The sequence below is a fragment of the Protopterus annectens genome, chromosome 10.part0 (genome assembly GCF_019279795.1).
Source record: "Protopterus annectens isolate FY-2018-M chromosome 10.part0, PAN1.0, whole genome shotgun sequence".
Classification (NCBI taxonomy): Eukaryota; Metazoa; Chordata; order Ceratodontiformes; family Protopteridae; genus Protopterus; species Protopterus annectens.
In genome coordinates, this window is record NC_056744.1 from 305,701,510 (window position 1) to 305,728,937 (window position 27,428).

Sequence of the window (27,428 nt, forward strand, 5' to 3'; positions counted from 1 at the left end):
TGTTCATAGTGCAGAGCTGTCCTTTCCTTTGTAAGAGAAGGGGGATTTAATTGTGCACCATAAACCTCAAGAATGCTTGTATGCACATAAAAATTACCAAAACATACAGGAAGTTCCTGTGCTTGCCCCTGGCAGCTAGTCATTACCAGTTCAGTACTCTGTCTTTTTGTCTCACCACAGCTGTTTGGTGTTTATAAAGTCAGTTGCAGTATTTGCAGCTTACATGACACTGAGGAATACTAGTATTCCCACATATGTACAGCTGACTTTTGGTCTCTACCATGAGAGAGTTTTTGAATAAGGTGAGGTATTACTTCAGCATTCTGTCTTTGGGAGTATCGGTGAATACAGCAGTGTCCGAGCTAGAACCACCACAGACTTTGCCAGCTTGTCACTTTGCCATGACAGACTAATTTCTCTGCAGGCTTCAGTAAATGTTCAGCCCCTACCAAAGCACGTGAATCCACAATTCCTGTATGCCTGTCTGGATAAGGCACTTCTTTGCCTCCCCCCATCCCCAATTTAGAAGGTTTTTGAGAAGGCTGTGCGAGCTTTGATTCCCTCTGCTTCCACTGCCTAACTGTGCGACTCTGAGCAAGTCACGTAGCCAGACACTGCTTCTGGGCTGAGTGTAAAAAAGGTTCATGGACATCAGTGCTCTGCCCTGGAAAACAAATACAAATAAATACATTTAAATAAGAAGCTGAAGGAGAAGGTGAAAACTATGGATCGTTTTCATTCCACACCACTCAGAGCAGAAACTACCCAAGGCAAAAAGGCTGGCCCTTCTCTCTCAAATAAGACAAAAATGTAGCCTTAAAAGAGAGTGATTACATAGAACGAGTGGTGAGTGTGATCTTGGGGACCTCAGGGCCTTGAACACCAGAGGGAGCTGCTGTAACCTGGAACAGCACATCCCTCTTCACCAAAAAGGCCTCATGAACCCCTCACCCCTCATGCTTTCCTACCTCAGTTCATAATAGGAGAAAATATGACCTAATTTATGGAACAATCAGAAGGCATCACTCGAAAGATGGGTGCAGGAGTTCATAAACAAGAATTAGACTATTTTTAATGAAACAAAATTTATGGGAATTCTACCTTTTCCAAAAGACCAGCAGAATGTGATGCCTTTGCAGACAGAAAACTTCATGGCACAGGATCTATTGAGAGTCCTAGAAAATAGAAGTGGTACATGGTTCTAGACTAAGTTATTTCTAGTGCTAGGAAAAGAATGGTCCTGGAGACCCATTCCAGACCAGTTGAATTTGAACATTTATTAGATACAAAGTTCAAAATGATATCATAATGCCTCTTGCCCGTGCTTCTAACACAAGCCCTATGTAAAGAATGCCTGCCTGCAAATCCCTGTATTGCTAATATTAGAAATGTTGGGTATTTGTTACCAGCTCACATCCTTGCCCTTTGGAGTGTCTGCTGCCTCTAGGGTATTTGAAAAATGCTTCCAGTCATTGACTTTTGAAAGGAAAGTGAATCAGCATGTGCCTCAGACTTGGATGATTGCTTCATTCAGGTCTCATCCAAGGAGGAGATGGGCGTCTGGAGGGCATAGTGCACTGCTTCCAGGATGCAAGACCATATTTGGACTTGGAAAAAGTATCAGATGAAGCAAGTTACCTTCCTGGGAGCTCTTCTGAATATGGAAGTGAAAAAGACTTTCATTTTTACAAACGATATCCTGTGCTTAACTATTGCAGCCAAATGAGTGGCAGGGAATTTGTCCTGAGATGCATGATCTCCTGCATTCTGACTGTCTTCCTGACAAGGTTCCATGTCTGAAAACTGCAGTTGTATTTAGGTTCCGTGTATGAAAACTACAGTGATATTTCAGCATCAGATGATGCCAGTATGTGCCCATTTCCTACATACCAGCATTTCAGTCCTGTCTTGTTCAAGGTAAGAATGTTTGTTGTAGTTAGGATAAATCTTACTGAACATGACAGTGCCTTTCAGGGTGGAGCCAAGGTCTCAGTTTCTCATGACAGACTCCTAGGACTCTGCATGGGGAGCTCATTTAGGGTAATTGAAAGCACAGGGCACTATGAACGAGAGTTTCAGAAAAAGCATGTAAATATCAGCAAGATAATGGCAGCTCTAGTGGCCATCAGAGCATTCAGACATACTTGGCAACTGGGAACCCTGCATTACCTCAGTGATGGTAATAAGCAAGTAGGGTGCTCCTGTCTCTTGTGCAGACTAGATTTGCAGGTGTAGGAACTACCACAGGAGGCAGGGCTGACACTGTGTGGCACAGTACATTCCTTCCCAGGATAACAGGTCGGCACATCATCTGAGCAGAACAAGACTAGACCCCAAAAAAAATGATTTTAGGGAGAGAAGTGTTCTTGTATCTAGACCACAAGTAGAATGTGCAGGAAACACTTTTTTTGTTTTCCCAGAAAGCAGGCAAGTGAGCACCAACATAGCCATGAGAGATGCCTGAATAACGGATGCCTTTTCCATTCCCTGGGTAGGTCTTTGTATATATGCATGGATCAGAGAAAGTCTGGAGAACAGTTTTTAATTTTGGTAGATCTAGCAAGTAAAGACAGGCTTTCTGAGAGCATCAGATGTTCGGCTGCAGACGGAGTGTCAAAAAAATATAAAGATTGAGAAGTGAAGGAGTGAAGTTGCACCTTTCTTGTCTCCTATTCAGATTTTCGCATATACTGGTGGACAGCACACATCCTGAAGACACAGGAGGCTGTAGGCTGTGTAAAGAGGAAATGCTAGCAGTGACCCAATGCAGTGGTTCACACTCATAGATCAACTGGTATGGAGTGTGTCTCTACCTGTGTGGTAGGTGCTTCCTTACTTAAGCTTTGTCTAGCCTTTTTGCTGCATTGTGGAAGTGGTTTTGTTGTCAGTGATCAGGTAATGTTACACAATCCACACCATTTGCCAAACTGTGTTATATTTGTATAAGTATTTACTCTCTATTTTACTTTTTTGCAGAAATTTGGAAGTATATCCTACATTGTTGTGCTTGTGTAAGAACCGTGTATTGTACTGTAATTTATTTCTATGCGATTTTCCTAGGTGCTTCTCTTCATATGATGATATGAATCTTAAAAGGCGAACATCCTACCCAATGATGCGCTCAAAATCTTGCCAGTTCCACACTGCAGATGGTATGTTACTACTACATTTCCTGTTATCTTTCATAAATTTCAAAGGAGGGTGATAGTTCCTCACTGTGAACATCAAATTATAAAAACTGATCTGTTTCCTGTGCATTTGCAGCAAACTCTGCTATTCAAGCATGTTTGCTAATGCATACAATACATGTGGGTCTACTTTGTTTCGTTGAATCTCATTTCACCCTGACCACATCGCTGAAAACAAAGATTACTGAAAACTAATTTCACTGAATCTCATTTCACTTGACTGCCGTTAGTACATATGGCACTGTGTAGAGTACTGTAAGGTAAGTAAAAGGTATATCCCCTTTCCCCCACTGTAGTGTGATCCTGGAGTTAGTATATATAGTTATGGAGGCCCCCCAACCTTGTTTGTTTTATATTGTATTTTACCAAAAACTTCAAAACAATACATTTTAAACAATAGACATGATTAGTTGCAACACCAGTGGCTAACTCTCTCCAGAAGACAATATGTACTCAAACTAATTCAGGGGCAATGACTCCACCCCCCAATACACCCCTCATATATATATATATATATATATATATATATATATATACACACAGACACACACACACACACACACACACGACTGCGGTGGTGGTGCTGCGGTAGCATTGTCGCCTCACAGAAAGACATTGTCTTCGATTCTCAGAGCGTGTGGAGACATGCGTGAATGGGCGTACCTTCGTTGAATGTTGTGCGTCAGGGCTGGCAACTCGGCATGTAAAAATCTACTGCCAATAATTAGCGGACTGGAGTTCCGCTGTCGCGACCCCTAACCGGGAAAAGCCGAAAGACACAACAGCAGCACACACACTTAACTCCAGGATCGCACTACATTGGGGAAAATGGCAGATACCTTTTACTTGCCTTACAGTACTCTACATAGTGCCATATATACTAACTGCAGTTCAGTGAAATGAGATTCAGTGAAATGAGTTTTCAGTAATTTGAGTTTTCAGCGATGTGGTCTGGGTGAAATGTGCATGACACATCCGGACCTTCTGAACCCCAAGCTGACAGCTTGGGTTCTCCAATTCCAGTAATAGCCAGACCAGCAAACAAAGAAAAGACCAGCTGGATAACCACGACTGACACAATTTTAATAAAGTACATCATAAAAAAAGATAAGACAAGCGCTTTCACTAGTGCTTCCTCAGGTCTTAATACAAACCACAGTAAAAAGCTCATGCTTAAATACATAAATCAATTCAACATCAAAGCAATTAAGTATAATTAGCCTCTTAAAGAGGTATATACAAATATTTTCATTTTATCCTGCGTGCTTTTAGAGCAGGTTTTAAACTGACAGTACATTTAATTCCTGGTAGCCTGTGTGCCTGCAGTCATAGAATCCATCACAATTCTATTTGTTCTAAATTATTGTTCATGTCACCCCCTCTACTGTTAGCATATACCAATTGTTTTACTTTAAAATTAAAATGATGGTCTGGATGCACCATTATTTGTTTTTGATAAAGCATTGTTTTCACTCAGTGAAAATATTTGTATATACCTCTTTAAGAGGCTAATTATACTTGATTGCTTTGGTGTGGAATTGATTTATGTATTTAAGCATGAGCTTTTTACTGTGGTTTGCATTAAGACCTGAGGAAGCACTAGCAAAAGTGCTTGTCGTTTACCTTTTTTTATGGTGTATTTTATTAAAATTGTGTCAACAGTCGTGGTTGTCCAGCTGGTCTTTTCGTTATTTGCTGTTTGGACTTCCAGCTTGGGTTCTGGTATATGCTGGTAACTATTTCTTCAGTAATAGCCAGACCATTGATGCTCTCTTCCTGTGTTCGTCACATCTTGTTGGCTCAAAGGAAGACATCCACTAGGAGACTTTACGCTAGTAAGTGGAAAAGATTTCTACACTGGGCTATTCAAAAGCATGTAGACCCTTTCTTGCCCCCAATTAGTCATGTGTTAGAGTTCTTGACATCTCTTTTCAACTAAGGGGCCAGTTCTTCAACAGTGAGAGTGCAGCTGGTAGCAATTTCTAATTTCCACACTGGATTTAATGGTCGTTAAGTAGCCTCTCGTAAACTACGTAAAGCCTTTTTTGAGTGACACAATTCTTCTTTAATCCCCTTTTAAACATCCCACTCCACCATGGGATCTCATTCTTGTACTGCAGTCCTTGATTCTACCACCCTTTGAGTCTGCCCATAATTGTGACCTTAAATTTTTGTCTTTGAAGACCTTGTTTTTGGGTACTATCACTTAGGAAACTCAGGCATTGTCGGCAAAACCTCTGTTTCTTATTTTCCATAAGGATGGAGTCTCCTTATGAACCATTACATCTTTTTTGCCCAAGGTAGTATCACATGTAAACATTAATCACTGTATTAATCTACCAGTCTTCTTCCCGAACTATTCCAGCAAAGGAAAATACTTGTTAGATTTGATAGCTGTGCATAGAGAATTATGTTTCTGTCTTAATAGGACAAAAGGTATCAGGAGGACTGATGAATTGTCTATCCTTTGCTGACTTTAAATTGGGCCCACCTGTATGTAGTCACCTTAGCTAAATGGCTTACTGAGTGTATTTCCTTTGTAACTAGCCAGGAATTACTTTCTTTACTAAGTAAGGGCTCATTCCACCAGTGCTGTAGCTACCTCTTCACCTTTCCATACAAGGACTTCCATGCATCATACTTGTTCGGCAACAACTTGGGCTTCCCCTCACACTTTTCTCTCTCATTATAAGCTTGCCTTGGTGGCCAGAAGTAGAGCATCTTTTGGCTCAGTGGTGCTCAGAAATGTCTTTCCTTGAATCCACCCAAGGTTCTGAGTAGCTGGGGAGACTGTCCCATCATTTGAGGACAGAATGAAAATTGAAAACATCAGATGAAAAAGTTATGTACTTCCTGTCACTCGTTCCTCTTTAATACATACAACAAGAAGGCTTGGGAGTTCGCTCAGATGCTTTAATATGTACAAACACATCAAGATGGATAGCAGCATCATTAAATATAAACAAACCAGTTAACAGAGCTTATAAACCAACGAAGAACACAAACTGATAAAAAAAAAAAAAAAAAAAGAGAAACACACCAAGCCAGCAGAAATTTTGGTTAGCGCTTTCGTTTACTTCATAAGCAAACTTCATCAGACAACAGTTAAAAACCACAAATCATTTAAATACCTCTCCAAAAACACAAATTAAACAATTAATTCCATACTCATTGTCCTTAAAGGAACATACACACAAATTGTTCATGCTACATAAAAATCAGTACATAAACATCAAAGTGTTTACAGCAAGCTAAAATACATCCATAGTTCATAGTTTAGTACTAAGCTAACTGCCCTTGTGAGCCATTTCAAGCTTAGCCAATTATCCCTTGTGAGACTCAAACCTTGCACCTTGTGTTTGTAAGGAAAACACCTTAGCCATTAAGCCACCCTCCCACCCAATTGAATTAATAATCATCTGAAACAGGATTTCAATTTTAACATACATTTTACAGATAAATTATCACTCAGCCCAGGAAGGGAATGTGCATTAAACGTCAATTGCCAAATCAGTTCCCTTTCATCTAATTTCAGGGCTATAGGACCACCTCTATTATATTTATCCAACACTTGATCAATGACACAAAATAGAAATGCATGTGACGGAAACTGATTTACATGCATGGCCGAGGCATCATTCAAATTCAGCTTCCTAATGTTGTACAAATGCTCACAGATGCGCTGTTTCAGGCATATTTCTGTCCTTCCAATATAAAATGCAGGACATGCTTGACATACCGCCATGTACACAATATTCTTAGATGAACAGTTATCTCTGTCCTTAAGCTGGTATACTCTCCCATGCATCTCAAAGGAATCAGTAACTTTAATAAATTTACAAAAATGACAAAAAACACATTTTGACATACCACCCAAGAATATTAATACCACGATTGTCAGGTTTAAACTATTTGGGCTACCTAAAGTCCACTCTTCAAATTTTCCCTTAAAACTACCTTCCTCGAACTATACTACTGATCTAATCAGCGTATCCTATAACTAAAAAGATCATCTCTACTTGACTCCAAGTAGACTATTCTCTATCTGTTAAACCTAGCACTTGCTCCTACAGTACTTACCTTGATACAGCACTCTTGTCATAGATAGTACCCCAAAAAAGCAAACCCCCATTTCTCGGTCACCCACATCCCCCGGAATCTCTTTTAAAGTTTTTTTGTCTATTCCTTCTAGCATGTCGAGGGATCAGTTGCTAGTGTCCTCTCCTGCTCAGCTGGTGAACCTGGGAATATTGAGGCAATGTTACAATTGCCTCATGTACACAGACAACCCTCTCCTCCTCCCACAAAACACAAATACATGCGAGAGATGCAAGTATACGGCCAAACTGGAGGCTGAGCTCTCTCAACATAGGACTGGCAAGACCAGACAGGAGGAGAAGGTTACCACACACACTATAGACCCAGTCTCACATAGTACCATCACAACCTCAAATCATACACATAAACACACAAAGACATACTCGGAGGCTCTGATCAAAAATCTACCAAAACAGCAGAGGCCACCAAAGCAGACACCCAAACAACCACCACCTCAGAACACAACACCTGCAACACATAGACCTCACAGTCAGAGTGTCAAACAGTCACAGCCCTTAAGGCCAAACACAATGCCAGACAACACTAGTCATTGGTGACTCCATAGTCAGACACACTGACATCCCGCTCACCAAACTGAGTAAGGAGAGAGTTACAGTAAGCTGCCTGTCGGGCGCTAGAATCCGCCACATAACGCAAGCACTCAGGTCTCTCAACAGCAGGTACAAATACGACTCAGTCATTGTCCACGCTGGTGTAAACGACCTGAGACGTACCTCCTTGGACTACATGAAAAGAGACCTTGAGGAGCTCTCTGATTATGTAGCCCAGGCAGGTATGACCCTGACCTTGAGCAGTATCCTACCTTCACCAAGAATGATGCCACAATACAGAGATAAGATGATCAGCTTTAACAATTGGCTTAAACTCTGGTGTCATTCAAAGGGGATCCAATGTCTGTCTGCCTGGGATGACATGCTGGACAAGCCACGCTGCTTTGTAAGGGACGGCTTGCACCTGTCACCCTGGGATTCGGATATTGGCAAAGGCTCTTGCCACCCCATAGTGCCTTTTTAGGCAAGGCTCAAATTCTAAACCTACCACCCTAGAACACAAAAAAGGAAAAAAACTAAGGGTAATGCTGCTTAATGCCAGAAGTCTAAATCTCAAAATGCACGCTTTCGAGGCCCTTCTCAGTATGGAGAACATCGATGTCTGTGCTGTGGCAGAAACCTGGTTCAAGGCTCCTGAGAGCACCCCAGCACTGTCAGGTTTTACCTCATATCATGCGTTCCGGCCCCAAAATCCGGACAATACCAAGAAAGGAGGGGGGTATCCATATTCATCAAGGATACCCACACCTCAAGACTGGTGGCAACGCACGATGCATCGGAGACCATCCAGGTGCAATTAACCATAGGCAAGACTGCTCTGCAAATTGTAGCATGTTACAGGCCACCCTCACAAACTCAGGAACCTCACATGGCTTTCCTGAAAACACTGGAGGGGATAAATGTATCTCCAAACACCATCATACTAGGTGACTTCAATTACCCTAATATAGACTGGGAACACTACTCAAGCCCAAACACCCTAGCCCAAAAGTTCCTGGAATTCATAAACTCAAATGCCATGGAACGACTAGTCACCATCCCGACAAGAGGAGAAAACATACTTGATCTCATCATCACGAACATGGGAGCACAATGTTCAACACCGAAGTATACCCCTCACTGGTGAGATCAGATCACAAACTAATCTCGCTGGAGGTCCTCATCCCACCCCCACCTGAAATAAAAAAGACCACAGTAAAGAACTTCTCGAAAGCCGACTTCACACTTCTAAAGACTAGTGTGGTCTCCTTTAAGGCCCCCAAGCCGGCGGAAAACAGTACTCAAGCCGCTGAATCACTTACAAATGCCTTCTACCAGTACCTGCAGAACTGCATGGATAAGGCAATCCCAAGCAAAACAAAGACTCTTTGTACCAAAGGCAAGCATCCAGTCTGGTGGACCCCAGCCATAAACAAGCTGTACAACAAAAGGAGGAAGCTACTACAAGATAGAGCAAAATCCTTAAAAGGTAAGACACCTTTGATCACTATAAGTAAAAAACTAAGAGCTCTCATAAAATCATCCAAAGCAAATTTTGAGAGGAAAAATAGCTAAAGACTCAAAAGACAATCACAAGGCCTTCTTTAGCTATGTTAGAAACCTGGGAGGAAACTCCCAGATATGCTCAGAACTAGTTCAAAATGATGTGAAGATTACTGATCCTACAGACATTGCCAACATACTGGCTGACAGGTTCAGTGCAAACTTCTCCCCTCCCCAAAAGGAGAGATATCTATACCAAACGATTGCAGCCCCCCAAACATCTCTAACGCCCAAGTGAGAACTGCTCTCTCCAAAGCAAAAAACACAGCATCCATGGGACCTGATGGTGTCCCCGGCTGTGTGCTCTACGAACTCAACGAGGAATTAAACCCACAGCTAGGACAGCTGTTTAATCATAGTCTCACCTCTGGATACGTACCCAGGGTGTGGCGCATTGCGACTGTGGTCCCACTTCACAAAGGCGGTGCCTCCACCGACCCTGGAAATTACCGGCCCATTAGCTAGACAAGCCTTATCTGCAAAGCCATGGAGAGGATCATAATGGACCTCATAAATAAAGACATAGGGAATTTGCAGACTTTGGATCCAACCCAGTTTGGCTTTGTCAAATGCAGATCATGCCTTTTAAACTTGGTTGACTTTTTCGAAACAGTCACCAAAGCCATTGATGAGGGAAAGGCAGTCCATACAGCCTACCTCGATCTGGCGAAGGCCTTCAATACAATACCCCACTCGGGTATCATTGAAAAACTCATCAGCTTAAATGTTAACCCATACATCACAAGATGGGTTGTAAACTGGCTGAGTGACAGAACCCACAGGGTCAGAGTTGCTGGCGCCATGTCAGACTCAAAGCCTGTCACAAGTGGTGTCCCACAGGGCTCAGTCCTGGGCCCACTCTTGTTTGGCATCTACTTTTCCGAAGTACAAGCAAACACAGGAGGGTTATGGCTGACAAAGTTTGCAGATGACTGCAAACTGGGCGCCGTAGTCGAAAACACAACTGACACAGATATCCTTCAGAAGGGTCTCACAGAAACGGATAACTGGTGCCAGAGCCATGGCCTAAAGTTAAATGCCAAAAAATGCATAGTCATACCCTTCGGGAAAAACAAGGTTACACCTAGCTACCATATAGGTGGCAATCCACTGAGCACAGAAGAAGTTATCAGGGACCTGGGGACCCAGGTTGACAGTAGCCTGTCATTCGACACCCACGTAGCTAAAGTAGTTAGGAAGACCTTCTACATTGCCCACCTTATCATGAAGGGATTCACATCTAGATCAAGGGAGGTCATAGTCTCCCTATACTCATCACTCATCAGACCAATGATTGAGTACAATGCCCCATTCGGAATGTATCTGACCCGACACTTGCAGCAGCTGGAGAGGCCACAAAAGTTCCTCACCAAAAGGATAAAGGGTCTCAAAAATCTGTCCTATGCTGCCCGACTAAAAGAACTCCAGCTCTATTCAGTCGCTTACCGCTTGCTCAGAGGTGACCTTTGCCTGACATACAAGGCCATGCCAAACCCAGATTTGATGAATATGCTTCACCTCAAAAAATCTGGATCCGTCAGAGCCACAAGGGCGGGAGACTTAAACCTCGACACGGCTATTAATAGGACGTGCTGGAGGGATAGATTCATCACCCAGAGACTCCCTATGCTGTGGAACAAAATCCCGGTATATGTGAGGCAGAGCACCTCGCTGGCCTTGTTCAAGAGAAATCTTGACCAATGGATGGGAGATCGCAGATATACCCCAGGGATTACCTCAGTGTCACTGCTCGACAGAGGCACAGCAAAATAATGGGTATAGTTCCCCATACTAAAGGGGTGGCGTAAGCCACAAAACTATGGGCTAGGCTTGTAAATGCCCTCGGGCAGATAGCCTAGTATGAACCTATGAACCTATGATTACTTTCCAAGGCATTTTTGAGGTTACTACCCTTCCTAAAAATATCAGGTTTCACTCTTAATTCTGTTATTAATCAATGCGTCCTCCCTCAGAAAACACCAATTCTTATTAATAATATACCTGAGGTCATCAGCATCACGTGAGAATGTAGTAATAAATCCACTATATCGGACATCCTCACTCAAATTAGGTTCGAGACAATTCACCCGCACCTAAAACAGAAGTGCCCATACCATCTTCCAATAAATTAATCTGTTCAACAAAAGGGGCATCTCGAAATGGTGAGGCAGTGTGCAAAACGGGTTTAAAAGACCCTCTCTTTCTTTTAATACTCACCTCAGCACAAACCTCATTCACCAAGGGGAGTGGGTAACCCCTTTTCACAAACATCTCTGTTAATAAATTACATTCAAGAATGAAGTCAGCCTCATCTGTAACCATTCTAGATGCCCTAACAAACTGCCCTTTTACAACAGCCTCCTTTTGATGAAAGGGTTGAGCACTAGACCAGTGCAAAAAAGCATTGGAATAACTGGCCTTTCTAAAAATCTTGGAGGGAAGTCTTTCGTTAACCAAATCCTTGCTTAGTTCGATGTCCAGGTAGGAAATTGAGTGTACTTTAAACTCAAAAAGATATGACGGAAGAGACCAATTTCCAGTTTTTGTGACAAGAAATCTCCAAAACTGGTAATGGTAGAATTAAAAAACTTTTATTAGCTGAAGGCAACCCTTTATTGTGGTTGTCACGCACGGAATTAGCTAATACAATTACCCATTCCAACAAAGAAACTATTAACATCAAGGTTTTGCAGCTAACAAGAAAAATAGAAGAGATGTCAATCAAATTGAGAACTGTACAATGGCAGAAGAGACGCATGGAAGCCTGTATATCCTTTCAAGTTGTTCCCAGAGGGCTACGTGTACTCAAAATGCCGACATTTGGCTCCACTTACCCCTTGCTTCTATCCAAGTGGCAGAAATTAAATCTGGAGACCAGCACTGGATATATGAGACTGCTACTTGAACAATACATTATCATAGAAAATGATCTCAATACGGAGATCCATAAATTTGAACATGAGTTAAGTTTATTAATGACCTCCCTGAAAATGAATGAGTTTATTAGTGAACTGTCTACTATGTTAACTTCCTTAGATAGTAGACTTATGTTAGCTAAGAAGAAGAAATTAGAGAGGGATTGTTCCAATTTCCTCAAAGGGAACATTTTTTCATGATATGGAAAGCGTATGTATGCTTCAGCCACCTTAGCGCTGAGAGCATTGAACTACTTGGCAGATTTTACAGGTCTGCAGAGAGATCTGGTCAAGGAGCTAACCAATGCTGAAAGAGACCTTGTTGGAGGAGAACCCTTAACAGGTTTTTCCCCAAATGACGACTCTTGCACACTCCTCAATGAGGCTGTTTTCATGCTCTGCGGAAGGCACCTCATGAGCAGGTGGTGCAGGCATAGCCATTAGGAGACACGCAGGGATGTAGCTTTGGAATTTCTTGGAACCCTTCAAGGTGTCCTTTATTAATGTCCCCTTTGATGGTTCCTCCATGTTTGGACCATTGGTAAAAGAAATGCTTGCTTGCCATGAGAAAGATGCACACTAAGACGCATGAAATGAGGGCATCAGAGCATAAGCCATAGTAGATCTATAGGTTTATAGGCGTGTACTAGGCTAATGGCCCTGGAGCCTTTACAAGCCTAGCCCATAGGATTACCCTGGCATTGAGCCACCCGACCTTAGTTCCCAGTGCCTCTGTCGAATAAAGCCACTGGAGTGATCCCTGAGGTAAATTTTCTATTTCCCATCCACTCATTAAGATTTCTCTTGAAGAGGGCCAGTGAGGTGCTCTGCTTGACATGTATGAGAAGTCTGTTCCATGGCATGGGAAGTCTCTGGGTTATGAACCTGTCCCTCCAGCATGTTCTGTTGATTGTGGTAATGAGGTTGAGGTCTCCGGAGCATGTGGTGCAGAGGGATTGGGACTTCTTTAGATGTAGCATTTCTAACAGAACTGGGTTAGACATGGCTGTGTAAGTCAAGCAGAGCTCGCCTCTAAGTAGGCAATATGAGACAGAAAATAGTTGTAGTTTTTCTGAGTCTGTCCATATAAGACAAATGTTTAAGGGCTAGGATCCTCTTTGTGAGGTACTTTTGCGGCCTCTCCAGTTGCAGGTGTTTAGTGAGGTACATGCCAATTGGGGCATTGTACTCCATGACTGGCCTAATGAGGGAAGAGTAGAGGGAGACAATGACCTCTTTCTTCCTGGATCCAAAACCCTTAGTAATGAGATGTGCCACATAGAAGGACTTTCTGACCGCAGTGGCAATGTGGTGGTCAAAGGAGAGGTTGCCGTCAAGCTGTGTTCCCATTTCTCTTATAACGCCTTCTGTGTTCAGTGGACTGTCATCGATGTGGTAATTCATGGGAACCGTGTTTTTCCCAACGGGGATGACACATTTTTTTGGCATTGAGCTTAAGGCCATGGTTCTGACACCAGTTGTTGGTCTCAGTGAGGCCTTTCTGTAGAATGTCAACATCACTTGGGGAGTTAATAATGGCTCCCAACTTGCAATCGTCTGTGAACTTTGTCAGCCAGAGTCCATTCATGTTGGCCTGGACTTAAGAGAAATAGATACCAAACAGGAGAGGACCCAGGACCGAACTCTGTGGGACTCCACTCGTGACTGGTCGGCAGTCTGACTTTGAGTCAGCTACTTTCACACTGTTGGTTCTACCTCTGAGCCAGTTTGGAACCCATCTAGTGTTATGTGGGTTGATACCTAGCTTAGTGAGTTTTTCTATGATTCCTGAGTGGGGAATGGTATCAAAGACCTTGGCCAGATCAAAGTAGGCTGTATGAACCACCTTGCCTTCATCCACAACTCTGGTGACTGACTAAAAGAAGTCAACCAAGTTGAGCAGGCATGATCTACCCTTCACAAGACCAAACTGTGCGGGATCCAGAGTTTGGAGATTCCCTATATTCTTGTTTATTAGGTCTATGACCATGCATTCTATAGTTTTGCATGTCAGGCTTGTCAGGCTAATGGGGCACTAGTTCCCAGGGTCTGTAGACACTCCTCCTTTGTGGAGAGGGTTGACTGTAGCAGTGGGCCATTCGGTAGGGACAAAGCCTGCGGTGAGGCTGTGATTGAACAGGGCACACTGGTGAGGTGCCAGTTCACTTACATGCACAGAAGGTGGAGGAGAAGAGTGGTTTGACCACATATGCAAGAAAGAATGTGATTTCCTAAAGTGGATTTGGAGGACAAAGGAGAAGAAATGCAGCCAACAAATGTCTAGATTACATGGAGAGTGACTGAATCAAGACGAACATGACAGCCTGGCCCGTGTAAAAACGGAGGTTGCTAGTGAACTGCTGACTTGCGTTCCTGCTGTTTTCATCATTTACATGTCTGCAGCTGGCCTCAAGTATATTTTACTGTGCAAAGACTTCAGTACTTTGTTTTAATGGCTAAAATTAGTTTTCCTCTCTAATTCTGGCTTCATTTTACTTGTCTACCCCTACACTTTATTTATTTTTATTATTTTATTTATTTATTTTACATTTGTTGACCGGGCTAGTCTGGCTGGATACATGTCCATTTTCAGCAGAGGCCCGAGGAGAAAAGCTCCACTATATACTAGAAGGTAACATAAAAATAGTACAACGGGATGCAAAATTATAAGCATGATAAGAAAATTAGTCCAGTGTAGCATAGTAATGGTACTAAAGCAAATTGACAATAGCTATAATTAGCAAAACTTAAACAAAACTATAATTAGCAAACTTAACAAAGCTATAGCTATAACATAGAGAGATGATTTATGTTTGCAAATTCTTTGTTGTAGTAGGAATAGTACAGCCATAAAAGAAAGAAAGTAAATGACATAAGAGTCTATATGTATTTACAGTATTAACAATTGTTATAATTGTTTGTGCCAGGGCAATAGATTGAGGCAGATTTGCATAGCTATAAATTTGGGGGGATAACAGGTTGCAGAGGTAAAGTAGTATCCAAGTGGATAGTAGATAGTTGCAGAAGAGGGGTAGTATTAGTGATGGGGACAAGCATAGAGGTAAATGGAGAGAAATGAGGGGGTAGTATTAGTGATAGGGACAAGCATAGAGGTAAATGGAGAGAAATGAGGGGGTAGTATTAGTGATAGGGACAAGCATAGAGGTAAATGGAGAGAAATGAGGGGGTAGTATTAGTGATAGGGACAAGCATAGAGGTAAATGGAGAAATGAGGGGTAGTATTAGTGATAGGGACAAGCATAGAGGTAAATGGAGAAATGAGGGGTAGTATTAGTGATAGGGACAAGCATAGAGGTAAATGGAGAGAAATGAGGGGTAGTATTAGTGATAGGGACAAGCATAGAGGTAAATGGAGAGAAATGAGGGGTAGTATTAGTGATAGGGACAAGCATAGAGGTAAATGGAGAGAAATGAGGGGGTAGTATTAGTGATAGGGACAAGCATAGAGGTAAATGGAGAGAAATGAGGGGGTAGTATTAGTGATAGGGACAAGCATAGAGGTAAATGGAGAGAAATGAGGGGGTAGTATTAGTGATAGGGACAAGCATAGAGGTAAATGGAGAAATGAGGGGTAGTATTAGTGATAGGGACAAGCATAGAGGTAAATGGAGAGAAATGAGGGTAGTATTAGTGATAGGGACAAGCATAGAGGTACATGGAGAGAAATGAGGGGGTAGTATTAGTGACAGGGACAAGCATAGAGGTAAATGGAGAGAAATGAGGGGGTAGTATTAGTGATAGGGACAAGCATAGAGGTAAATGGAGAGAAATGAGGGGTAGTATTAGTGATAGGGACAAGCATAGAGGTAAATGGAGAAATGAGGGGTAGTATTAGTGATAGGGACAAGCATAGAGGTAAATGGAGAGAAATGAGGGGGAAGTATTAGTGATAGGGACAAGCATAGAGGTACATGGAGAGAAATGAGGGGGTAGTATTAGTGATAGGGACAAGCATAGAGGTAAATGGAGAGAAATGAGGGGGTAGTATTAGTGATAGGGACAAGCATAGAGGTACATGGAGAAATGAGGGGTAGTATTAGTGATAGGGACAAGCATAGAGGTAAATGGAGAAATGAGGGGTAGTATTAGTGATAGGGACAAGCATAGAGGTAAATGGAGAGAAATGAGGGGTAGTATTAGTGATAGGGACAAGCATAGAGGTAAATGGAGAAATGAGGGGTAGTATTAGTGATAGGGACAAGCATAGAGGTAAATGGAGAGAAATGAGGGGGTAGTATTAGTGATAGGGACAAGCATAGAGGTAAATGGAGAGAAATGAGGGGTAGTATTAGTGATAGGGACAAGCATAGAGGTAAATGGAGAGAAATGAGGGGGTAGTATTAGTGATAGGGACAAGCATAGAGGTAAATGGAGAGAAATGAGGGGGTAGTATTAGTGATAGGGACAAGCATAGAGGTAAATGGAGAGAAATGAGGGGGTAGTATTAGTGATAGGGACAAGCATAGAGGTAAATGGAGAAATGAGGGGTAGTATTAGTGATAGGGACAAGCATAGAGGTAAATGGAGAGAAATGAGGGGTAGTATTAGTGATAGGGACAAGCATAGAGGTAAATGGAGAAATGAGGGGTAGTATTAGTGATAGGGCCAAGCATAGAGGTAAATGCAGAGAAATGAGGGGTAGTATTAGTGATAGGGACAAGCATAGAGGTAAATGGAGAGAAATGAGGGGGTAGTATTAGTGATAGGGACAAGCATAGAGGTAAATGGAGAGAAATGAGGGGGTAGTATTAGTGATAGGGACAAGCATAGAGGTAAATGGAGAGAAATGAGAAGAGGGTTGGATGCTCAGGTCAGTCAGGGTTTGAGCAGGGGCATAGCCAGTGAGACTCAAAATAGTTCCTCAGTTGTTTCTTGAAAAGTTGAGAAGAGCCTAGAGAGGTCAGTTCTATGGGAAGTTTATTCCAGTATGAGCCAATGGCGTTTGTAAACAAGGAGTCACCAGCTTTGTTGTGTGTTTTGAGAGTGGCAACTAGTAGTTTGTTGGCTGAACGAAGGGAAGTAAGATTCCTGTAAGGGACAACAAGGTTATTTAGTATGGGTGTATTAGAAGGGTAGTTGAGGATTTTATAGGTGATGACTAATTGATGTAGGAGAATAAGATTTTGGAGTTTGAGCCAGTCAAGCTTTTTGAAGTTAACACAATGATGGGTGTGAAATGGGGAACCTGTGGCAAACCTAGCAATGCTATGATAGGCCATGGCAAGTTTCTGAAGGTTAGATTTTGAAAGGTTTATAAAGGATGGGAAGGCATACAATAGTGTGGAGATGAGATGAGTTTGGGCTAGAGACACCCTTGTAGATGCTGTTAGAAATGGCTTAAGTCTATAAAGAGCACCAATCTTTTTATTAACAGCTTTGATGGTTAGGTCAATGTGGTAATCAAAGTTTAGTTGATTATCTTTTGTGACACCTAGTAGTTTACTGGAACAGTCAGGTGTAATGATAGTGCCATTATCAGACATAATTGAAAAGGAGAGAGGCGGGGATTTAAGGGTAGGAGAGAAAAGTAATAGTTTGTTGTTTTTGGGATTAAGGAGGAGACAGATATCTTGGAACCATTTTTCTGCTGCTGTAAAGACTTGTTGGGTAGAAGAATGAAGTTCGGCTGGGGAAGCAGTAGAACAGATGAGAGTTGAATTGTCTGTTTACCGGGAGATTCCGACTGGGCGTAGGTCCTTTTTCAGTGGATGCCCAGGGAGAAAAGCTTCACATAATGTACATGATAAATAGACATACAAAGTTGCAGCAATAGTAAACAATATTGCAGGTTGTTGGCTTTAATACAATAACAAGATATTGATTATCAACAGTATATACAGTAAATGTTGCAAGTTAAGATAGCTTCTTGTTTATAATATTAGTAACAAAGTTGTCAGACAAGATTTTAAAGTACGTAAAGACAACTAGCTAATTGTGACTGTGGTTAGTAGTGGTGGTAGTATAGTTGGGTTAAGAGTCCAGGTGGGAAGGGCGTAAGGGTGGGGATGTTAGTCTGGGTTAGAACAAGGACAAAGCCAGTGCAATTTTAAGTGGAGTTTTTGAGCACAGTCTTCAAAAGGCTGCTGGAAGGTGGATTAGTTAGAGGGTAGAATATTGTTCCAAAGTTTAGATATGGTACATGAAAATATGGCTTCTCCTGCTGAGTTTTTGGGTTTGATAACAGTGAGTTGATTTTTGTTGCTTGATCTTAGGGGCCAACTGGAGTGACAGGGTTGGAGAAGGGTGTGAAGGGAAGGGATGTTTTGGGGGTGGTTAATAAGTTTATGAGTGGAGATGAGTTGATTAAAGTGAAGGAGTTGCGAGAGTTCTAGCCAGTTTAGTTCTTTATGGGAGATACAATGATGGCTGCGGTAAGAGGTTCCACTGACAAATTTAGCAATTTTGTTTTAACAAGCATCCAGCTTGTGTAGGTCTGTCTGTCTGAGGTTGGTAAGTATGGGGGATGCATAGAGTAGGGTGGAGATTAGCTGGGAATTGGCTGTGGAGATTGTAGCCACCTTGGTTAGGAGCATAAACAACATAAATGCATAAACCAGTATGATTGCAATAGACAGATTGCCTTTAAAGGGTTTCATACCAAATGGTTGATGTTCTTCGTGTTTCACTGTTGCAGTCGTCACATTTGGGTTATCTGCTTGCAGTAGCCCTCAGTTGGCCTGATTATCAAAGTCTTGGGTCCTGCGTCGGTTGCTGCCTCATCTTCTGTGACGTCAGGTAGTCAGGGGTATAAAGCAAGCAGCCGACGCCATTACATCAGTCTTTCTTGCCGTGCGGTACCTGAAGCAGAAGCAGTTCGCAAGTGCCAGTCGGCTGACTCCTGAAATGTTCGTTTGAGTTTCAGAAACGAAGCCTTCAACTAAAGCCAAGTACCCCGTTGGGGAAACTTTTTCTTGCTCTAAACCGATGTCCGTAAAAGTCAGTTATTGTATTTATTGTGGAAAGCAAATACCTCACAAAGATTTTCATTCGTACTGTATTCCTTGCCTAAGCCCTGACCGCGACGTACCTTGCTGTCAGTTTTGTGCCTTATTTAAGCAACGAACTATTTGTCGTCTGTATATTTACGCTTCTAAATATTTTGGTACTCAGTTCAATTATCCAGATAAGTCTTTGGTAAGCCATCCGACTACCGACATTACGAAAAAACGCAAAGATTGACAGAGACAGGCCGCCTAGGTCCAAAGCTGCCGACGATGCTTCTCCTAAGCCACTCGCCAGTTCCCGGTACTCAGTGAGGCACTTTTGCAGCCCCTGATACCCACTACTTCAGATTCGCAGGTCTCTAATGAGACCCATTCGGAGTCCGGTATGCTGCGAGATGCTTCAACTGTGGAACCTGCGGATGTCTCTACCTTGGATGGGTCTGGAGCAGGCACTGGCTTCTGAGGGTATATTCAGGCCTACTGATTTGCATATTAAACCAATGCCATCTTCTTCTTCAAGGCCTAAAACTCGGACCATGCCTAGAAAACATTATTAACAGCTTTGATGGTTAGGTCAATGTGGTAATCAAAGTTTAGTTGATTATCTTTTGTGACACCTAGTAGTTTACTGGAACAGTCAGGTGTAATGATAGTGCCATTGTCAGACATAATTGAAAAGGAGAAGTATGGTCAGGCCTCTATGCCTAAAAAAGTATGGTCAGGCCTCTATGCCTAAAAAAACAAATGATAAGAATGACTGAAGACCTTATTACTTTAATCAGGGGAAGCCAACCTTCCCCCTCTGAGACCTAGGACTGAATTTGCTTATGATGCTTCTGACCAGGATTCTGAAATTTCTGTTTCTTCTGATGACCGGGATTTACCCTTATCTACTTATGAGGATTCTGATGCAGAGGACTCTATTCCCTCTGCTTCTACCCCCAGAGGATTTCTCTTTTGATGAAACTTTCGCTGGGAAAGCCAAGATTACTCTGATTCCAAAAAGAGGCTTGGAGATTTCTTACTCCTGCCCCAACACAGGCCTTTAGCCGTCCCTCCTGTACTAGACATTGTTGATGCCTTTTCGGAATCTGGCTTGGCCCCTGACTCTCTACCTCCTGCTTCCAGAAAACCTGGTAGATATTACAGGGTTCCTGACTCTCTCAAGTTCCTTTTTAAAAGTCCTACTGCGGATTCTGAGACCATTTCATAGGGGCCCAAGGGCATTAAGGCTACTGCCAAAAATCCTACCCCCTCTGATGGAGACTCCAGGGTGCTGGATAGATGTTTTTTATGGTTAGTCATTTTTATTTAAGTGCAGATGTTGTTGCAAACATTTCATTTTTTGAGTTGGTATAATGACTAACTTTTTTAACATCCAACTCCAAAGCACCACACCTTAGTACTAGACTTACTAATTAATTAATTGTATAATTGCTAGGCTATTTAATGGAGGTTACTGCATACTGCATTTTGTTTTCACTTGATAAAGCTCAGGACTGCCTGAGCGAAAGCGCTTGTGTGATTTTATCTGTGACTTTTGGAATACTTCAGTGTGATTTTATCTGTGACTTTTGGAACACTTCAGAAATAAAAATACAGCCTTGTGGACTTTAGCAGAGTTCTGGTTCCTTTCTTCAAGGTCGTGGATTATTCTTTGCTTGTCTTTGGTTTTGTGCATTACTTCACTTGATCTTGTCTGCCATGGCCAATGGAGAAGAAACCTTTAACCCAGGAGAAACTCCTGAAATGCTGAAAAACACTACAAATGATCTTCCGGTGAGCAGAGCGGAGTTCAACCAAGTACTGGTTGCACTCAAGGAGCTCACTAACTTGCTGAAACCCACCACGGCTGCTTCACCAGGGCTAGCTTGCAACCAGCAGCAAGCACTACAAAACAACTTTGGATTACGGTAATTGCGGACCGGGAAGAGGGTACAAGCTCCACTATATCCTCCACGGACATGTCTGGCGGCGGATCCAAAAGAAACAACTTTACTCGTCGCCATGAAGCTACCAGAGCTCCTGAAACAAACGTACAACCAGGGACCAATGAAACTAGTAATCCTGCTCTGAAACATAGAAACAAGGATGTAAACTTTACAAAATGGGCTGGACAACGCTTCACCTTTTCTAAAGGTAGTAACAACACTAACAATTTTTCTAACTTTGATCAGAGCATGGACTTGTTCAAGGACAAATTATACTCCTTAAGGAGTACACAGCTAGAGATAGACTATTTGAATGAATGTCTGAGAGTAAAAGCGTGTCCCGAAAGGGCTACGCTTTTAAATTTCCAAACAATGTTCAGTATGGTACTGATTATTATTTTAACTTGTGTGAGATTTTGATAAAGCTGGATTGGAGATGTTGCATTTAATGGTAGGGGAATATGAACTGAAAGCACAAGCATTAATGACTGAGCTAGACACTTTAAACAATGAGTTAACATCTAGTACTAATTTTAGTGCTTTTAAATCAAACTATGACAAGGTTTTTGATAATGTTGATGTTTTTTGTGATAAGATTCTTAACAGAAAACTAAGAAAATTAGAACGTGATCTCATCGAATACAGGGATGGCCTCGCCTACCCTAGCCCCAATGGTTACAATAAAACTTCTTCCAAAACAACACCACAAACACAGATAGGGCTAGTGAAACATATGACAGGCAAGAGGAACCCCTTAGAAGAAGTGAAAGGCTAGCAGAGAAGAACAGAAGGGTACTAACAACCAGGATTTTCAGCAGAACCACGGCCAGACCGGGGTTTGGGGACAGAGACAAAGACAGGCACCGAGGTCTTGGAATTTTGTTCACTAACAAACCACCACACACCCACTACCCTAACATCCCTGGATGACCCTACAACTGACCAAGCCCCAAATCTGGGTTTACACAATCAAAACCCTACTAATATTGAGGGTAACTGCACTATTTTAAGGAGAAACAACTTTGCCATATACAATTACACGGACATGAACCTTCCTACAAATGCTTTTGATATTTTCACCCGAGGGTTACATTTTGTCCCAACTAAACCCATGAATTTAACACAAGCTCTGATAGATTTAAAATGTTTACCAGAGCTTTAAATTTAAATTTGATTTTTAAAGGGCAAACACTTAATGCAGCAGGCCCAGCACGCATAAGTCTCTTTAACCCCCACTACACCCAATAATTCTCTTCTTTGAAAAGTTAGTGGAGAATGACTTCAGGAAAGTATATAATAATCAAGAAATTCTACTTCATCCAAATTTTTCTGAACAAGAAATGAATTTTATTGAACACTTGCATGAAGAAAAATCAGGGTCATGAAACCTGATAAAGGAGGGAATTGTCCTTATGTTCTCAGAGGACTACGAAGCCCACATGCACATTATGTTGCAGAATGACGAACAATACGAGACGGTTTCACCTAAACGAGATCAATATAGCCTTTGCTGAGATTAAGTACTATCTTACTGACCTTCTATTACAACAGGCCATCAATGAAAAGGTCTATAACTACTTACATGTGGAAAAGCCCAGAATACCAGTCATCTTTGGGATACCTAAAACCCATAAAGGAATAAATCCACTACAATTCCGGCCGATTGTATCAGGAGCAGGTGGAGTGACTGAGCCCTGGGAAAATTTATTGATTACATGACTAAAGAATACACGCCTTTATTGTCCCACGTTTGCAAGGATTCTTGGCACTTCCTCCGGACATTCCCACCTCTTGCTACTCCCCAGACACCTTAATGGTCACAGTGGACATCAAAGATCTGTTTTCCAGCATCCCTCATCAAATAGGTTTGGAATGGTTTGCCCAATTTCTAGGCCAGAAGACGACCCTTAGCAACAAAATGTCCAACTTGCTTACGAAATGATGGAGATGGTTTTGTCCAACAACTTCATCTTTTTAATGGTGAATTATACCGCAACGCAAGGGGTTGCCATGGGGGCATCTTGTGCATCCTTCTACGCAAATGTAATATTGCACATGTGGGAGCATACATTCGCTCTAATACCCCATGGAAAGATCACATTCTGTTCTACAGACGCTATTTGGATGACATCTGTATTTTATGGTCTGGCTCTGAAGGGAACCTATCTGAATTCCTTATACACATCAATTCAACAACGAATTTCCTACAATTCACACACACAGTGGATCAGCACGAACTTCATTATCTGGACATCACTCTTTACAAGGACTACAATCAGAAAACTTTCCATTCCAAACTACATCGCAAGGCAACATTTTCTAACTCCTTGCTACACCTCAAAGTGCCCACCCACCATATCAAAAGAGGGGATCATTAAGGGCAGCCCACCAGAGCAAGTAGAATATGCAGTACGGAGAAAGATTTTTTTTCTGAGGGGGGATTTTTTGAAAAACTTTTTTTTGGGAGAGGTTACCCTCTGGAACTATTTCTAACTCTAGCAGCAGAGGTAAAATCTGCACGACATTCCCTCTACAAACCAATACTAGGGGGGGGTTTGTACCAGTGACCAACAATACACAAAACAAGGATGCTGTTCACACTAACAGTTTTGCACACACATACTCATCAAATTCCTATGAATTGGAAGAAACAATCTTACACCACTGGCCGGTTTAACCCTCTTTGAAGAACTAAAAGACTATATACCACCTAAACCCAGTTTTGTTCGTAAAGAGGGGCCAATCTAAAGGAATTATTTGAAAGAAATCAAAGAAAAAGATGAAGGTAAAACAACCAAGGCTGGGCACTTTCAGATGTGGTGCCTGTGCCCAATGTCATGCCATATCTAAAGAAACAGCACCATACCTCCGTCTAGGAACTACAAGATACACCCCACTGGATTTTACACCTGTGCCTCTAGAGGTCGTATACTTGGGGATGCACCAACTGTCAAAGTTTCTATGTGGGCAAAACTGAGAGGGAATTAAGGAAACGTATCTATGAGCATCTTTATGACATGACCAGGAAGAAGGAAACCAATGCCTTCTATAAACACTCACTCTCCTGCCCAGATCCCAAAATTCAGTTTCTAGTTCTGGAACAGGTTGAGCCAGATGCAAGAGGTGGTGACTGGGAATCCACCTTGGGCTACCGTGAACTATTATGGCAGTTGAGACTGAATGCAGGGAAGCCACCAGGTCTGAATGGGATGATCAGCATTAAACCGGTCCTCAAGCTTAGGAGGGCTAGGTTATAACTCTCATACTTGACCCCCTTCATACTACAGCATCCCCACACAGCATATTAAATTACTGAACATCCACGGTTTTAGGATTCTGACTAATAAATCAAATTCTATATGAAATGGTATATGGATGGGCATCAAAAATATCTCACGCACATTTTATTGCATGTCTTTATCAGTGCAAAGTAATAATAAAAAGAAAAAATTTTTTAACAATTCACTGACAATCCAAACACATCTTTAAGCATATTCCTTAACAATCTACAACCCCAACCAGACTTCAGACTTTTATGTTCTGAAACCTAGGAAACTGGTATTTTAAAATGTTTTTATGGTTAGTCATTTTGATTTAAGTGCAGATGTTGTTGCAAACATTTCATTTTTTGAGTTGGTATAATGACTAACTTTTTTAACATCCAACTCCAAAGCACCACACCTTAGTACTAGACTTACTAATTAATTAATTGTATAATTGCTAGGCTATTTAATGGAGGTTACTGCATACTGCATTTTGTTTTCACTTGACAAAGCTCAGGACTGCCTGAGCGAAAGCGCTTGTGTGATTTTATCTGTGACTTTTGGAATACTTCAGTGTGATTTTATCTGTGACTTTTGGAACACTTCAGAAATAAAAATACAGCCTTGTGGACTTTAGAAGAGTTCTGGTTCCTTTCTTCAAGGTCGTGGATTATTCTTTGCTTGTCTTTGTTTTTTTGTGCATTACTTCATTTAATCAGGGGAAGCCAACCTTCCCCCTCTGAGACCTAGGACTGAATTTGCTTATGATGCTTCTGACCAGGATTCTGAAATTTCTGTTTCTTCTGATGACCGGGATTTACCCTTATCTACTTATGAGGATTCTGATGCAGAGGACTCTATTCCCTCTGCTTCTACCCCCAGAGGATTTCTCTTTTGATGAAACTTTCGCTGGGAAAGCCAAGATTACTCTGATTCCAAAAAGAGGCTTGGAGATTTCTTACTCCTGCCCCAACACAGGCCTTTAGCCGTCCCTCCTGTACTAGACATTGTTGATGCCTTTTCGGAATCTGGCTTGGCCCCTGACTCTCTACCTCCTGCTTCCAGAAAACCTGGTAGATATTACAGGGTTCCTGACTCTCTCAAGTTCCTTTTTAAAAGTCCTACTGCGGATTCTGAGACCATTTCATAGGGGCCCAAGGGCATTAAGGCTACTGCAAAAAATCCTACCCCCTCTGATGGAGACTCCAGGGTGCTGGATAGATAGGGTAAGAAGGTATACACTTATGCAACTTTGGCCATTAGGGCTTTAAACTTCCAGTTTCATATGTTAAAGTATCAGCAGCATATTATTGGATTGCTTAAACAGAAAATGATGTTGATTCCTGACTGTGCTGAAAATGGGCGGCCATGGTGGTGCAGTGGTTAGCGTTGCTGCCTCACAGCAAGAAGTTCTCAGGTTCGGTCCTCAGCTAGGGTGCCTTTTGTGCAGTCTGCATGTCCTCCCTGTGGTTGCGTGGGTTTCCTCCGGGTGCTCCGGTTTCCTCCCACATCCTAAAGACATGCTGTAGGTGGATTGGACACTCTAAATTGGCCCTAGGTGTGATTGTGTGTGCGCCTTCTGTGGAAGGTTGGGCACCGGGCTGGCAACTCGACACCGTAAAACTCCACTGCCAATCATGAGCAGGCAGATGATCCGCTGTGGCGACCCCTAATTGGGAAAAAGCCGAAAGAAGAAGAAGATGCCTGACTGTGCTGAAATTAAGGATTTACAGGATTTAATGCATTCTGCTGAACAGGTTGGAAAGCATACTTTGCAATATGGTTTTTATTCACTAGAGGCATCTTGCAGGGCTGCTGTCACTGGGTCTGTACTTAGAAGGCATGCTTGGCTTAAGGAGCAATCTTTGCCAGATCATGTTAAAGCTAAATTACTGGATGCTCCCTTAAATCAGGACCGCCTGTTTGGCAACAAAGCAGAAGTTGTTCTTAAAAAGATGGAGGAAAAAGCTAAAGCTATGCAAACTGTTGAAGATTTCCTACAAGTACAGCCTCCAATATTTAGTAGGCATTGACCCTCTAAGAATTGGTCTTTTCCTGCCTCATCCAGGCCTGCTCAGTCCAAGCCCAGAACCAGCAGAACACACAGGCTTCAGTCCCAGGGTACGCACAGAACTTAAGCAGTGGGGTGCTCCCACTTCCAAATCAGGGAGTAGTAAGACTCCCCCCTATGGTAAACTGTCTCAGTGACTTAACTTTAAAACTTCCAAGCACTTCTCAACTGACTGCTCCTTTAGGGGGAAAGATTGCTTTGCAGGCAAAAAACTGGGAACTCATTACCCAGGACAAATGGGTTTTAAATATACAACCCCAAACGGTTGGCCAGATCTACCCCCAATTCAGTGGGCAGAGGCTCAAAAGCAACTGCTCTCTCTCTTAAGCATAAGGGCTATTCAAACTGTACCAGAAGAGGAAAAGGGACAAGGTTTCTACTAGAGACTTTTCCTGGTACCCAGAAAAGACAACTCATGGCGTCCTATCCTGGACCTTTCTATCTTAAACACCTTTTTGGTGATTCCAAAATTCAAGATGCTAACACACTTACTTCCTATGCTAGGCAAAGATGCCTGGTTGGCAACACTGGATTTAAAGGAAGCCTAACTGCACATCCTAACCAGGGAATCTTGCAGAAGATATCTGCACTTCAAAGCAGGCTACATGCACTCTGTTCTCTGCACTGCCCTTTGGCTTATCTACTGCGCCCAGGGTATTCACAAAGTGCCTAGCTCCAGTCATTGCATTTTGCAGGCAAAGAAATATTCAAATATACCCATACCTGGACGATTGTCTAATTCAGGCAGAAAGCTTGGGACGCATACTTTTGAATCATCTGGCATTTGTACAAAAGGTGCTAACTTGTCTGGGGTACACCAGAAACGAAAATAAATCACATCTTGTACCCTGTCAACAACTTTTATTCCTGGGAGCAAGCTTGA

At 42.2% G+C, this 27,428-nt stretch overlaps 1 protein-coding gene across 1 annotated transcript in view; it reads left to right on the forward strand.

The window, feature by feature from the left end:
• SUCO (SUN domain containing ossification factor) overlaps nucleotides 1-27,428 on the forward strand; it is a 1,178,094-nt gene that overhangs the window by 1,002,791 nt on the left and 147,875 nt on the right. The window contains exon 17 of the mRNA XM_044086746.1: nucleotides 3,061-3,152. Coding sequence (XP_043942681.1) covers nucleotides 3,061-3,152 — 92 coding nt within the window. The remainder of the gene's footprint in view (nucleotides 1-3,060; nucleotides 3,153-27,428) is intronic.